The following is a 16794-nucleotide window of genomic DNA, read 5'->3' as shown; positions in this document are numbered from 1 at the left end:
GGGAAGCCCTGGGTCCTGCTAAGACTGAACCCCCAGTGAACTAGACTGTTGGGGAGAGGGAAGCAAGGGGGGGAGGGTTGGGAGGGAAACACCCATAAGGAAGGGGGAGGGGGAGGGAATAAAAAGTTTTAAAAGAAAAAATAAAATGTAACTATATAAAAAAAGTAAAGGAAAAGGTCAAGTAACATATAAAGGCAGACCTATCAGAATCACACCAGACTTCTCACCAGAGACTATGAAAACCAGAAGATCCTGGCTGATGTCATACAGACCCTAAGAACACAAATGCCAGCCCAGGTTGCTGTCCTGCAAAACTCTCCAAATTAGCATAGATGGAGAAGCAAAGATGTTGCAGCAAAACCAAATTACAGTATCTCTATAAATCCAATCCCTACAAAGGATAATGGATGGGAAACTCCAATACAAGGAGAAACTACCCATACAAAAGCAAGACTATAATTTCCTTGCAATGAAACCAAAAGAGAGACAATTAAACATAATTCTACCTCTAACAACGAAAATAACAGGAAGTGACAATCACTATTCCTTAATATCTTTCAACATCAACGGACTCAATTCCCCAATAAAAAGAAATAGACTAACAGACTGAATACATAAAGAGGACCCAGCATTTTGCTGTATGCAGGATATACACCTCAGAGACAAAGACAGACACTACCTCAGAGTAAATGGCTGGAAAACAATTTTCCAAATAAATGGCCCGAAGAAACAAGCTGGAGTTACCATTCTAATATCAAAAATAATTGACTTTCAAACAAAAGTCATTAAAAAAGATAAGGAAGGACACTTCATATTCATCAAAGGAAAAATCCACAGAGATGAACTCTTAATCCTAAATATCTATGCTTCAAATACAAGAGCACCTACATTCATAAAAGAAACCTTACTAAAGCTCAAAGCACACATTGCACCTCACACAATAATAGGAGATTTCAACACTCCACTCTCATCACTGGACAGATCATGGAAACAGAAATTAAACAGAGACATAGAGAAACTAACCGAAGTTTATGAACCAATTGGATTTAACAGATATTTACAGAACATTCCATCCTAAAACAAAAGGATATACCTTCTTCTCAGCACCTCATGGAACCTTCTCCAAAATTGACCATATAATCGGTCACAAAACAGGCCTCAACAGATACAGGAAGATAGAAATAATCCCATGCATCCTATCAGATCACCATGCACTAAGACTGGTCTTCAATAACAACAATAATGACAGAAAATCCACATATATATGGAAGTTGAACAATGCTCTACTCAATGACAACTTGGTAAAAGAAGAAATAAAGAAATTAAAGACTTCTTAGAATTTAATGAAAATGAAGATACAACATTCCCAAACTTATGGGACACAACGAAAGTGGTACTAAGAGAAAAACTCATAGCTCTGAGTGCCTGCAAAAAGAAACAGCAGAGAACATATGTCAGCAGCTTGACAGCACACCTTAAAGCTCTAGAACAAAAAAGAAATAAATAAACCCAAGAGGAGTAGAAGGCAGGAAATAATCAAACTCAGAGCTGAAATCAACCAAGTAGAAATGAAAAGGACTATACAAAGAATCAATAAAAGCAGGAGTTGGTTCTTTGAGAAAATCAACAAGATAGATAAACCCTTAGCCAGACTAACCAGAGGTCACAAAGAGTGTATTCAAATTAATAAAATCAGAAATGAAAAGGGAGACATAACAACAGAAACTGAAGAAATTAAAAAAATCATCAGATTTTACTACAAAGGCCTATATTCAACAAAACTGGAAAATCTGGAGGAAATGGACAATTTTCTAGACAGATACCAGGTACCAAAGTTAAATCAGGAACAAATAAATCATCTAAACAGTCCCATAGCTCCTAAAGGAATAGAAGCAGTTATTAAAAGTCTCTCAACCAATAAGAGCCCAGGTCCAGATGGGTTCAGTGCAGAATTCTATCAGACCTTCATAGAAGACCTCATACCAATACTGTCCAAACTATTCAACAAAATTGAAACAGATGGAGCACTACCAAATTCCTTCTATGAAGCCACAATTACTCTTATACCTAAACCACACAAAGACCCAACAAAGAGAGAACTTCAGACCAATTTCCCTTATGAATATTGATGCAAAAATACCCAATAAAATTCTTGCAAACTGAATCCAAGAACACATCAAAATGATCATCCATCATTATCAAGTAGGCTTCATCCCAGGGATGCAGGGATGTTTTAATATACAAAAATCCATCAATGTAATCCACTATATAAACAAACTTAAAGATAAGAACCACATGGTCATTTCATTAGATGCTGAGAAAGCATTTGACAAAATTTAACACCCCTTCATGATAAAAGTCCTGGAAAGATCAGGAATTCAAGGCCCATATCTAAACATAGTAAAAGCAATATACAGCAAACCAGTAGCTAACATCAAACTAAATGGAGAGAAATGTGAAGCAATCCCACTAAAATCAGGGACTAGACAAGGCTGCCCACTCTCTCCCTACTTATTCAATATAGTTCTTGAAGTTCTAGCCAGAGCAATCAGACAGCGGAAGGAGGTCTAAGGGATATAAATTGGAAGGGAAGAAATCAAAATATCACTATTTGCAGATGATATGATAGTGTACTTAAGTGACCCCAAAAGTTCCACCAGAGAACTACTTAACCTGATAAACAACTTCAGCAAAGTGTCAGGGTATAAAATTAACTCAAACAAATCAGTAGCCTCCTCTACTCAAAGGATAAACAGACTGAGAATGAAATTAAGGAAATAACACCCTTCACAATAGTCCCAAATAACATAAAATATCTTGGTGTGACTTTAACCAAGCAAGTGAAAGATCTGTATGAGAAGAACTTCAAATCTCTGAAGAAAGAAATTGAGGAAGATCTCAGAAGATGGAAAGATCTTTCATGCTCACAGATTGGCAGGATTAATATGGTAAAGATGGCCATTTTGCCAAAAGCAATCTACAGATTCAATGTAATCCCTATCAAAATTCCTACTCAATTCTTTATAGAGATAGAAAGAGCAATTTGCAAATTCATTTTGAATAACAAAAAAACCAGGATAGTGAAAACTATACTCAACAATAAAAGAACTTCTGGGGGAATCACCATCCCTGACTTCAAGTAGAATTACAGAACAACAGAACAATAGTAATAAAAATTGTATGGTAATGGTACAGAGACAGGCAGTTAGATCAGTGGAACAGAATTGAAGACCTAGAAATGAACCCACACACCTATAGTCACTTGATCTTTGACAAAGGAGCTAAAATCATCCAATGGAAGAAAGGTAGCATTTTTAACAAATGGTGCTGTTTCAACTGGAGGTCAGCATGTAGAAGAATGCAAATTGATCCATTCTTATCACCAAGTACAAAGCTTAAGTCCAAGTGGATCAAGGACCTCCACATCAAACCAGATACATTCAAACTAATAGAAGAAAAAGTGGGGAAGAGTCTTGAACACATGGGCACTGGGGAAAATTTCCTGAATAAAACACCAATGGCTAAGATCAAGAATTGACAAATGGGAACTCATAAAACTGCAAAGCTTTTGTAAAGCAAAAGACACTGTCATTAGGACAAAACGGCAACCAACAGATTGGTTAAAAATCTTTACCAATCCTACATCTGATAGAGGGCTAATATCCAAAATATACAAAGAACTCAAGAAGTTAGACTCCAGAGAGCCAAATCACCCTATTAAAAAATGGGGTACAGAGCTAAACCTAACATTCTCAGTTGAGGAATATCGAATGACCGAGAGGCACCTAAAGAAATGTTCAACATCCTTAGTCATCAGGATGCAAATCAAAACAACCCTGAGATTCCACCTCACACCAGTCAGTATGGCTAAGATAAAATCTCAAGTGACAGCAGATGCTGGCGAGGATATGGAGAAAGAGGAACACTCCTCCATTGTTGGTGGGATTGCAAACTGGTACAACCACTCTGGAAATCAGTCTGGAGGTTCCTCAGAAAATTGGACATTGAACTACCTGAGGATCCAGCTATACCTCTCTTGGGCATATACCCAAAAGATGCTCCAACATACAACAAAGACACGTGCTCCACTATGTTCATAGCAGCCTTATTTATAATAGCCAGAAGCTGGAAAGAACCCAGATGCCCTTCAACAGAGGAATGGATACAGAAAATGTGGTACATCTACACAACGGAGTACTAGTCAGCTATCAAAAACAATGACTTCATGAAATTCGTAGGCAAATGGAATGAACTAGAAAATATCATCCTGAGTGAGGTAACTCAATCACAGAAAAACACACATGGTATGCACTCATGGATAAATGGATATTAGCCAAAAAGTTCTAATTACCCAAGATGTAATCCACAGACCACAGGACGCTCAAGAAGAAGGATGACCAAAATGTGGATGCTCCCACTCCTTCTTAAAAGAGGGAAAATATGCATAGGAGGGGATATGGATGCAAAGTTTAGAGCAGTGACTCAAGGAATGGCGATTCACAGCCTGACATACATGTGGCCCATATATATACAGTCACCAAAACTAGATAAGATTGATGAAGCTAAAAAATGCATGCGGAAAGGAACTGGATATAGATCTCTCCAGAGAGACACATCCAGAGCATGTCCAATACAGAGGTCAACGCTAGCAGCAAACCACCGAACTGAGAATAGGACCCCCATGGGGGGAATTAGAGGAAGTATTAAAAGAGTTGAAGGAGCTTGCAACCCCATAAAAACAACAATGCCAACCGACCAGAGCTTGCAGGGACTAAACCACTTCTGAAAGACTATACATGGACCCAGGGCTCCAACTGCATGTGTAGCAGAGAATAGCCTTGTTGGGGCACCAGTACAAGGGAAAGCCCTTGGTCTTACCAAGGTTGGACCCCCAGTGCAGGGCAATAAGGGGAGTGTATAGGGGGAATACCCGTATGGGGGAGGGAGAGGGAAGGGAATAGGGACTTGTTTATGGACAGAAAACCAGGAAGGGGAATAACCTTTGAAATGTAAGTAAAGAAATGTATAATAAAAAATTAAAAAAAATGGTGACCATCTTAATAGGTTAATCTTTTTAATACATTCATAAAGTGCTTTCCACAGTGCTTTACTGAAGTGTAACTGACATAGAGAAAACTGCATATACATAAGGTGTATAAGCTGGCAGCTTCTGACATTTGCATAAACCCTTAAACCAATACAAAGAGTGAAAATTTCCAATAGATGTTTGGTAGTATTTCCCTCTGGTTTTATTTGTATTTCTCTAATTATTTTTATATGTATTTCCACCAGCAAAAATACTGAGAATATATAAACACATCCTTTTTGGAAAATAAGCTATGGTGGTTACTATTTATAAATATGCAGAAATAAATATGAAGTTTGATACTTTAACAAGCTTACTCCAAAATATTTCTAAATGTTTAATACATTTGGACTTCTTAGATCAATATATTTCTGGTTTAACAAGCAATCTTTAGCTAATTATTATTTCAATTCAAATTATGATTATGTATAAATTTTGAATTTTAAAATAACAAAGCTTATTTTGGAAAAGTCAGTTGTTATTAAACCAACTTTTCTGTGATCCAAATGAAATTATGTGTCAGCAAAACTGATTGTTTTAATTTATATAATTAGTTTTTATTATTGGCGAAATCCTTGTTACTCATCTAGTTAAACATGTTTCTAGATTGCTACTACAATCTAAATTAATAAATAAGAGTGAAATTTCCTATAATCACTGGAGGTAGAGGGAGGGAAGTACCTGGGAGGGAGACAGGAGGGGGAGGGAAGAAAAGGGGGGCAGGGTCAGGTATAGGAACGAACAGGATTGAAGTACAGAGGGTCAGGAAATTGAATAGAAATATTAGCAGTGGGGGATGGGGAACTGGGGGTAGCCACTGGAAATTCCCACATGCCAGGGAAGCTAGAGGCTCCCAGGACCTAACAGGATGACATTAGCAGAAATACCCAACAAAAGGGAGCCTCTATAGAAGCTCTATAGACCACCTCCAGTAGATAGTCATGACCCCCATTTGAGGGATGGGGTTACCCACTCATCTCAAAAAGATTTTTTTAAAGATTTATTTTATTTATATAAGTACATTGTAGCTGTCTTCAGACACGCCAGAAGAGGGGACTGGGTCTCATTATAGATGGTTGTGAGCCACCATGTGGTTGCTGGGAATTGAACTCAGGACCTCTGGAAGAACAATCAGTGCTCCTAACCACTGAGCCATCTTTCCAGCCCCTCATCTCAAAAATTTTAACCCAGATTTGTTTCTATTGAAAGGAAATGCAGGGACAAAACAATGGAGCAGAGACCGAAGGAAAGGCCATCCAGAGACCACCCCACCTAGGGATCCATCCCATATGCAGACACCAAACCCAGGCACTATTGCTGATGCCATGAGGCTGACCCCCGAGAGGTTCTGGCAGCACCTGACTAATGCAGATGCAGATACTCACAGCCAGCCATCCGACTGAGCCTGGGGACCCCAACGGAAGAACTGGGGAAGGACTCAAGGGGATTGCAACCTCACAGGGAAAACAATATCAACTAACTGGACTACCAAGAGCTCCCAGGACTAAACCACCAACCAAAGAGTACCTATGGAGGGACCCAGGGCTCCAGCTGCATATGCAACAGATGACAGCCTTATTTGGCATCAATGGGAGGGGAGGCCCTTGGTCCTGTGGAGGCTTGAAGACCCAGGGTAGGGGGATGCTAGAGCAGTGAGGTGGGAGTGGGTGAGTGGGAGAAGGAGCACCTCATAGAGGCAAAGGGGAAGGGGGATGGGATGGGGGTTTTGTGGAGGGGAAACTGAGAAGGGGGACAACATTTGAAATGTAAATAAATAAAATAACCAATGTTTTTAAAAAAAGATTTAATGTGTGATCTTCACTTACCGAATCCTGTTTAAGAAAATTTGATGATTCCTCACTTAGCAAGGGTCTTGAGGCGAGAGTGTCTATTTTGCCCTCTAGCCTTCCCTCCATGGTTTTAATAGCATTTAAGAGAGTCTTTAGGGAGATTCTGGAGTCTCCTATCCCCTGAGACTCGCGCACAGAAGGCAGGGTAGGTGCAAAGCTCACGCGGCGTGTCATACTTGGGACGACGCTGGGCAGGGTGACGGCTGTTGCCCTTTCCTTTACATTACTGACATAAAACCGAGAGCCTTCGAGGGATTTAGAAGATGTGGGCCTCTCTGGAGATTTCCTTCTTCTTGGAGGCATTACTAGCTACAAGTTGCAGAATCACGTAATCTAAGGCTTGGTTTTTAAGGAATACCCACTTTAGTAGGAAGAATAGCAGAAAGTTCGGGAAGAAGCAAGAAACTATATTCCTTGGCTTCAAAATTGAAAAGACCACACCGCTATCTATGACCTAGTGAAGAAGCAGGCCACAACCTGAGCTTCCCCAGGACACGATCGCTAATGACAGCCTCTCAGAGCTTTGTGACCTCACCACTCATCAGCCGAGTCAGTTGGTTAGAAGCCCCTGGGCATTCCATTTGAAGACCTATTCTAGTACCATGGTGATGGTGGGATCTGAACGCAAGGTCACAGACAGAGGTTTCAGCTTCAATGAGTTAGTTTTTACAATCATTGTAAAATATGCTATTTATTTGTAGCATAGTAACACATATACTAAATTTGTAATCACTGGGCTGAATTGCTTTCTTTCAGTAAAATATTTATGGCTTTAATTCCTTACTAAGCACTTTCTGTACTCTGCTTGCTTAAGGACTCACTCACTGCACTGCTGTGTGGCCTATAAGAGTGTCAGCCTCTCCAGCCACTGTGCTAAGGGAGCCGCTTCTCTACTAACCCCTCTCTCAGGTGAGCCTCTGTCTGCTGCAGAGATGCCTTGCTGGCACTCCGCTCCGAGGTTGCCTACAGTTAAAAAGAAGACACTTGCTCCTCACATTTGCCAAAAAAAAGTTAAGGCTCAAACTTAGAAACTTTGAGCTTATGAAACCAATACAAATATTTCATAACGGTGCTCCTCGTGAGTGGTCATGAAAGCAGCATGTTTTTTGTTTGTTTTTTTTTTCTGAAAGGCAGAGCTTCCTATTCAACAAGCTTTCACGAATGCTACATTTATAAAGACGAAGCATGTTTATCAGAGTCAGATTCTGGTGAGAGCATCTTATAACTCCCTCTGTCTCAGCAGAGTCTTATCCATAGATGGCAGAGGTCAAGCTGAGTCAAGAGAAGACATCACCTTTGTAGGATTGTGGGGGAGGGGAGAGGCAGAGCAATGCCTTAACCCCGCACTCACCCTAACTTTTTACCTCAAAGGTAATCTTTTCTGCAGTGTAGCCATACTCTGATGCGTTGACCTCAAAGTCTTTATTCTGTTCTTGTAGGTGGTCATTGTGCAGCCTGGTTTCAGTAAAAGTGTGCAGCTGTTCTTCTAGCTGTTTGACTTTTATCTACAAGGAAAGGAGAACGAGTGGAGGAAGATGTCATGCGTTTTGTTTAAAAAATTAGAGGAAATGTGAAACTTGAAAAGCAAATCCTACATTTTTCTAATGTTGCGAACAATTCTGTCTTAACTCGTTGCTACAAGCAGGCTACAGCTGTGTAAATGAGCTAAGACCACGCACCTGCTTCCTGTGGCCTAAGGAAAGTCCAAATGGACACTGTGGCAAGTAAACTATGATACCAGTATTCAGAATATCTTCTGAATGTAGGTAATTAGGAGAGAGAGAGAGAGAGAGAGAGAGAGAGAGAGAGAGAGAGAGAGAGAGAGAGAGAGAGAGAGAGAGACAGACTGACTTGTGTTTTGCTCAAAGAAAACTAGGAAAGTCAAATAGATAGAGCACTTATATATTGCATAGTATTTTAAAACTATGCCCAAAAGGCATGGTGGTACATACCTGTTAGCTTAGTCCTTAGGAAGCAGAGGCAGGAAGATTACTGTGAGATTTAAGTAAGATTACTTTTTTATGGAATAATGTTTTACTTCATCCTTAGGACCCCCATGTTGTAGCCACTGAGGAACAGTAAAGTACAGCACACCATCAGCTAAGGTACTTTACCTTTATCATTTGGTGGGAATTCTTACTGGGATATTTAAAATGGGAAGGAAACACAGAGGCACATCCAGAAGCAAAAAGAACCCTGCTCCCTCGAGTGTGGTGATTTGGTCAGCATTAAAATCCACTCTGAGCAGCTTATCCGGAAGTCTGGGAGCATGACTAACCTAAGCCAAGGATGCTCGCACTGTCCCACTGGTCTGAATACATGTATGCACACACACACACACACACACACACACACACACGCGCGCGCATACACACACACACACACACACACACACACACACACACACACAGCATACATTATATATCCATATAGATAGCAATATGTATTGGTACCTATAGCTACATGAATTATTTGACAGCCCCTTTTAACCTGTTTGCACTGTAATGTAAATATTGATTCATTACTATAACCAGATATTTTTAGTATACATTGCAAATTGATTCTTTTTTTTTTTTTTTTTTTTTTTTTTTTTTTTTTTTCTGGGAGTCAGGACCAACCCAGGGCCCTTAAACTTCTAGGTATCGCTCTACCACTGAGCTAAATCAACCCCTACATTTAAATTGAAATAAAGTAGACATATCTATAATGGTAGTCCATTTGTAAGCTGAAATGAGATTTAGAGTTAGAAATAACCCAAGTAGCCAATTTTTAAAATTCCAGTTTGAGCTGAGTATTGGCGCTGAGAGTAAAGCCAGTACCATTCAATAAGCATAACTCATATCAACTGCCTTTCATTTTGCCTTCCAGCTCTGAGCCTCGTTTGTCTGCTCACTTTACTGTGAGGGAAGAACGAATGTTGACATGTTTGGCAAGTGTATTATGAGATTACTCAACATTTCATCTGTCCGGTCCTGAGCCTAAGTGGGCTTCATTTCACATTGGTTAGCCCAGCTGTTAGCTGTTAGCTATGCTAGGCAAGTATTCTACCACTGACCTGAGCCTCAACTCCAAATACAGTTGACTACAAATAAGAAACACATTCAGGCAGCTATGGCAATTTCAATACAGCCTGGTCATTTTTATTTCTATGGCCCCTGCCTAATGATTACAGTATACCACCCAGCAATTTACACCACAGACCCACCACAAGCAGTACAGCAAAATTTGCATTTACACTACTGAGAAGAGAAAGGAGATAAGGAGAAAACACATAGCATATGCTTACCCAGAATCAAAGTCCAGGTAACTAACCAGAGGTGTCAGAAGTCTCTGAAAGGAGGTCCTGGTGCTGTGAATATTCTATTTCCTGGTATGAGTACTGATTATATAGTTACCTTTATCTCATTTTAAAAAACCCATCAAGCCATGTTCTAATATGTAACTATGTCTTAGAACCACTTATTTAGTAGATACCAGCATCCTCATGAGGTTGGTATAAGTCAATCCTGATTACATCAGTGGCAAATTTTGTTCTCACAGGGAAAAAAGCCACAGGCAACAACTTAGTTCATTCACATACACTCACGACTCATCACCACACTCAATAAATCAAGGCATAATACTTAGCTCTTCAAGTGAGACCATAGGAATGTGCCACCGTGCTCAACTTTGACACATACTTCCTATGTAACATTTCTAACCCAATACAGCCAAGTTTAAGAATACACAGCAGCCTAGTATCTTGGCCATATTTGGTAGATAGCTCATTCTTCATATTATTCTGCAAGATAGAGGAATCAGTGCTTTAAAATGTGCTGGCCCAAGGCTTGACTGACATAAAGATAAGCAGTATGTCTGATATTATACAGATATAGATAATTATACATATAGACAAGCAACGATATCTCTAGGAGATATTAACTAAATTGTACTAATTAACTAACTACAAAATTTTTTTTAATTTGGCTATTAACATTGTCACTATTCCATAAACGTTGGAATATGGTAAAAAGAATGATGCATAGTGAACAATGCCTTGGGGTAACTGTGAGAGAAGCCATGTTTATTCTTGTTGGATGTGAGAATATAGCTATAGACCCAATTTAATGAAAGGATGTGCTGAGTTCTATCTTCAGTGTTCCCTGGATCTGAACATGGCCTTCTGCTGTGCTTTTGTACCTTTCCAGATGTAACCTATAGTATGTGTCAGGCAATTGTGTGTAAAATTGGTCTGTCCTGAGAATGTTCTGTAAGCTATGCTTGGTGCCACCTGTAGGCTTAAATTTTTTAAAACCTATGTTAATAAAGGTTTTTAAATGCTTTGACTCCACCTTTTATCCCACCATCCAAAGGTAGGAAGAAAATGGTAAATAGGATAAGGGGATGTGGACTTATTTAGAAGTAGATTTTGGGGAGATTTTAATCTTCACTGTCAGGATACCAGCAGTCCAGTTTAACAGTGCCAGCTGGCAGGATCCAGCAGAAACCACCAGGCCTCTCTGCACCAGTCAGTGAAAGCAAACAGGGACCACCCAGAATGCTGGAGTTTCTACAGTGCCTCTCTCAATGGAATGAAGATCAACGAAGGTGTGAGACCAATGAAGAGCTGCATAGTTAGCAATGCAAGCCCCCTGTCACTGGTCCCATTTATATTCTCTCCAAATTATCATGGGTCCTCTCATGGGTCTTGCCTCAGCAAAACAGTATGTGAGTCTGCTTCTGCAAATCATCGTGTGAGTCTACATCATTAGATATGACCAGAAATTTCCACTTCAGTTCTGGGAAAGGGCTGCTCTGTCAACATTTAGTATTTGCTTATCTACCTTTATTTATATGGTTTTCTGATCATGTGTTCTGAACTCAAACAACCCTCCTTGGATCATTGCTTTCTTTGTTACATTTGTGTATAAAAATACAGTGAAGTAAGTTGTTTGTAGTGTTAGACTGTAATTCACCTCACTCTCTTAAGGTCCTCGAGGTCTCACAGACAGATCTGCTTGGTCAATGAAGACTGGCACAAAAGCATAACTCCTATCAACTAACTACCTTTCAGTGTGCCTTCCAGTTCTGAGCCTCGTTTGCCTACTAACTCTAATATGAGGGAAGCATGAATGCTGACATATTTGGTAAGCCTAGAGTGAGAGTACTCAACATTTCATCTGGCCAGTCCAGAGCCTAAGTGGGCTTCATTTCCTACTGTTTAGTCCAGCTGTCCTCATCTGTGGCTACACGTGAGTCATCTGGGGAGCATCTTAAACTATTCTTGAGAGATGACATCACTATATAGCTCAGGCTGGCCTCATTGTTCTCCTACCGCTTCCCTTTGAGTTCTTGGATTATAGGTGTATTTCATTATGCCTGGCTTCAACAGGGGAGCTTTACAGAGTGATAAGTATAGGCCTTAAATTCTGATTTCATTGTTTTTGTTGACATTACATTAAGTTGACATTTCTTATGTATTATGGACATTTTTAAGCATTGGAAAACTTGAAAGGCCTGTCTATAAATAAGGAGATGTCCGATACCCTACATTCTACCATTGACATTTTTTAACTTATTACATATTATTTCCTATGGGTCCTCCAGTCTTCCTTTCCTAATTGGATGTGTTTTAAAGAAATGGCAAATAAACATTTTCTACTGCTGGGACATTTTTTTTTAATCCCACCTGATTCTAATGTGTGCCTGAGACTTAGAACTCACAAATTAGAGGTATTAGAGATTAGTGTTTCCATTAGGGTTGATCTAAGTCAGGCTCAGCCACATCAGTGGCAAGCTTCCTGCAATGTGGGTACCAGGGAAGCAAAACTGGTAGGCAACCAGAGCTCAGTACTGTCACATTACTCACATCCCACAGTACTCAGTTCTACAGACTCAAATATGTCAGGGTTTTTTCCTATGCTCTTACAGCATGGCCATATAGATGATGGCTGTTACAAAGCTTCAAACAGAGAATGGTTGTAATTTCATTGTTACACTATTGGTCTATGAGATGTCACTTGGTTGATAATGAAGAAATGAAGTTAAGGAGGATCAGAGGCTACAGAGTTACCGAATGTCAGAGATTTTCTAAAAGTCTATATATTTAATTGAACAATTACTATTTTAAACATCAGACAAAAATTGGAAGATAAGTCTCATACCTGGAGTTTCCCCTTTTCATAGGCAAGCTTATTTTTACTCTCAGTAATTTTTTCCAAGGCCTTCTCCACTTTCTGCTGAGCAAACTGATAAATACATATATCATTACCATTTACATACATGATTATCACCTCCCTTTTAAAACAGGTATTAATACGTTGCTATTTCTACAGAAATAATAGCAAAGTTTACTTGCAATGGACTGCAGCCTATAAGACCTTCCTCTAACAATAAATAATTTTGCTGACAGGAAACATGTACAGAGATTGTTAATGAAGATAAGAAGCCATGGAGTCTCAGAGTGTGCTGTCATTTGTACCTGTATTCTTCTTTTCTTTGTTTCTCATTTGTTAGTCTTTTGTAGATGTGTTCCCCTAGATGTGGTATAGTTGTAATAGTGACTGTAAGCTGCTTGAAGAGGACCATACAGTTTTTTAGGAACAATGACAATAACCTCTGGTTGAAGACCCTTTAGTTATCGCAGCTTTAAAAAAAAAAATCACTTCTTGGAAATTGAAGGTTAAGTATCTATTTTGAACACACCATGTACTTTAAGACACATGACTGGAAAAATCTGAGCTGGATCTGAACATGAATGTCTCTTTTTCTGTGGTTCAACTTTCATAGTAACAAAAGGTACTGTGTAAGCTGCCAAGAAAGAGAAGCAATGTAACAGTCATATCCTGTTGTGATTCCTATGAACTACAGCAAGCACGGCAAGATATCATGAAAAGTACTATCATGGTGCCCATATCATACTGGTGACCAACAACTGTTTAATTAGACTCATGGCCCAATGAATGGGAGGAAAATCTTGCCTGCTGCTCGAAACCTAGCCAACTTCCAGATCTAGTGAGGTCCTGGATTTTGAAGGCATTCCTCTCACTTTACTGGATCAGCATCGTTTCTAACCACATTCTAAAACTCATCTCCAAACCCACAAATAGGTGCAGTTCTCACTCCATCAAAGACGTTTCTTCTTACATGGACGGAGACTATTACAAAACTCCCTACGATTGGCTCTCAGTAGAGACACATGGATTTAGAGGATCCCAGAAACAAGGAACACTCCCCAGACACATCTATCCAACACAGTTCCTACACCTGAAGGCTCAGAAAACATCAGAGGAGGGGCAGAAAGGTTGTAGAACCAGAGAACATGGAAGTCTGTTGTGAGATTATATCTCAGAGAAACAACAGGGAAGCAATACCTATTATACCTCAAAAAATATGGTTGCCTAACAGAGAGATCTGAACAATGACACTCCCAATAGAGGTCTTGACTCAGCAGGGGGAAATCTCACAGTCTCACCCCTAGACAAAGAACTGTAACAACTGATGACTGCTGAAGGTTCAGTCCCCTAAGGGCAGTGCCACCCAAGGAGATGGTCCTGGGCTGTATGAGGAAGCAAACTGAGCAAGCCAGTAAGCAGCACTCCTTGGTCTCTGCTTCGGTCCCCACTGCCAGGTTCTTACCCTGCCCTTCTTTTATGGTGAACCATAAAATGTTAAGATGAAATAAACTCCTTTCTTCCTCAAGTTGCTTTTGGTTATATTGTCTTGTCACAGCAAGAGAAAAGCAAACCAGAGCAACCTAAAACTAGGCAATGTGGGGGGAAATAATAGTAATATTTATTCATGCACATTGCACACTAAGCTTTGTGATGGGCACTTGACACTGAGTCCTGCAATCCCAAGAACCTGGCAAGATCAGGCTCTAATTTCAAGTCTGTGCTGTGATACTCCGAAAGTGTTACCTCTAAAGAAAAAATTTAAGTTTTAAGTCCCAACTAACAAAAATGCATTGCCAGCATTAATTTTAATGGAAGTGAAAAACTGCTAAAAATAAATCCTGAGAGCCCAGCTTCATAGCTCAGACTCAGATGTCCCACTGAAACACTCTGTGATGGTCTGATGGAAAAGCTTCTAGGTAGAGACAAAACTCAAGCCATAACTGAGGTATAAGTTATCACTATGAGACAATAAAAAGCACAAAGGAGGAAGAACAGGAAAGCATTAATACTAACTAGATAACTGATGAAATGTATCAAGATCACTAGTAGAAAGAAACCATAGACTTGGCAGTGGCAGTAAGTTCAGGAAATTAGGCAGGCACATGTGGCCTTATAGACAGCTAGACAAATGAAGCAGAAGCCTGGACAATAAGCAAAGGCCATGACTGAATATTTAGTCTTTGAGCAAGAGCATACCAGGAATCACAATTAATGGGTCCTGTTATCCTAATAGGCACTGCTAGACTTCCCACTGCCCATGACAACCCAGAAACTAAGAATTTAAAATTATCTGCTATATGCTCTACATGTATTAACTTAATCCTCAAACACTTTTATAGCAATAATATTATTATCGTCATTTTGATAGGTTAACAAACTCAAGCTCTAAGAGATTAAATGTCATCTTTCTCATAGGCAAAAAGTCTGTCTGAAAAGCCATGAAAACATAAAAAGATTTAGACCATGTAATTCTTCAGAGTTGAAGTAATAAGCAGTTTATGTCAGGGTTTAGTAAAAACTAATCTTAGATTTAAAAAGGCCTTAGGGTATTCTGTGAGGTCTAAAAAATCCCTTGTATGTTCTAAAACAGTATTAATCATTCTTCAGAAATTCAAACACATAGGAAAAGTATTAGCTTCTTAGAAGAATGATCACCTCTAAGTCCTCTTCACTTGGAGATGCTGTAAGAATGGATACCATATATTTGTAATGCACGCTAACCTTATCAAGCAGCTTTTTAAAATTACACTTATTACTAATTGTTTAATGGGGGAAATAGATAAAAATATGGTTTTTCCTCATAATTTATGTAAAAGGAAGTACTTGAAAATATCAAGTCCATTTGTGCTTGTCATTATTATAGTTCCCTGGTGACCATCACTTAGAGCTATCTGAATTTCCTCCTCTAGACTGACCTTTTTATACCCACCCCTTGGTAGTCAGAAGTAGCTTTGTGATGTTCAAGGGAAGCCATCTTATCTGTCAGATGCTTATTTTCTTCAAATAGAGTCTGCAGGTTTTGATTCAACACATTAGTGTCTTCCTTTGAAGACAAAAGTAAAAAGAAATTATTTTAAACCAAAAAATCTTATTTTAAAGTAACAGTTGAATTGAAAACTGGAAGGGACCCTATGGTCATGTTTCCCGTCTCAAAGAGTGGGGTTTTGATGAGCCTTGTTTAATAGCTTTAGAATGTTCGAAACAAATTATTTTTATTTTCTTTCAACTTTTACTTTATTGAAAAAAAATTCTCATGCATTGTATTATGAGCAAGCTTTTCCCCTTCCCCAACTTCTCCCAGATCTTCCCTACCTCCCTACCCACCAAACTCCATGCCCTTCTCTCTTTACAAAAAATAATAAACACACACACATGTACACAAAAACACAAGCCCAAATATACAAGCAGAAGACCAGTAAGACAATAAATGCCCAAACGAAACATCACAAGACAAAAAGGCTACAAAAATACAAATTCCTTTTTTGTTGGTCAACTACTCCTGCGCACGGGACCCTTTCCCAGAGTGTGGCTAATATACTCAATGAAACTCATTTGGGGAAAACTAATTTTGATTTTGCCAGAAGATTCCAATTTCAGAGAGCTTCTTGGTTAGCGGTGTGTGGGGCAGAGTCCACTTGCCCTTCCTAGTGCTGGGGCCATCTGGCTTGAACTAGTGTAGGCCTGCATGTACTGCCACAGTCAC

At 39.3% G+C, this 16794-nt stretch overlaps 1 protein-coding gene across 1 annotated transcript in view; it reads right to left on the bottom strand.

The window, feature by feature from the left end:
* Positions 1 to 7809: 7809 nt before the first annotated feature.
* Ccdc150 (coiled-coil domain containing 150) overlaps positions 7810 to 16794 on the bottom strand; it is a 61086-nt gene continuing 52101 nt past the window's right edge. Inside the window, exons 14-17 of the mRNA XM_032899737.1 lie at positions 16021 to 16134; positions 13080 to 13163; positions 8301 to 8441; positions 7810 to 7899 (exon numbers count right to left, since the gene is read on the bottom strand). Coding sequence (XP_032755628.1) covers positions 7810 to 7899; positions 8301 to 8441; positions 13080 to 13163; positions 16021 to 16134 — 429 coding nt within the window. The remainder of the gene's footprint in view (positions 7900 to 8300; positions 8442 to 13079; positions 13164 to 16020; positions 16135 to 16794) is intronic.

Source organism: Rattus rattus, chromosome 4 (assembly GCF_011064425.1).
Source record: "Rattus rattus isolate New Zealand chromosome 4, Rrattus_CSIRO_v1, whole genome shotgun sequence".
NCBI classification, from domain to species: domain Eukaryota; kingdom Metazoa; phylum Chordata; class Mammalia; order Rodentia; family Muridae; genus Rattus; species Rattus rattus.
Note: the sequence above shows the minus strand (reverse complement) of the source record. Positions and strands in the feature narration are given on the sequence as shown.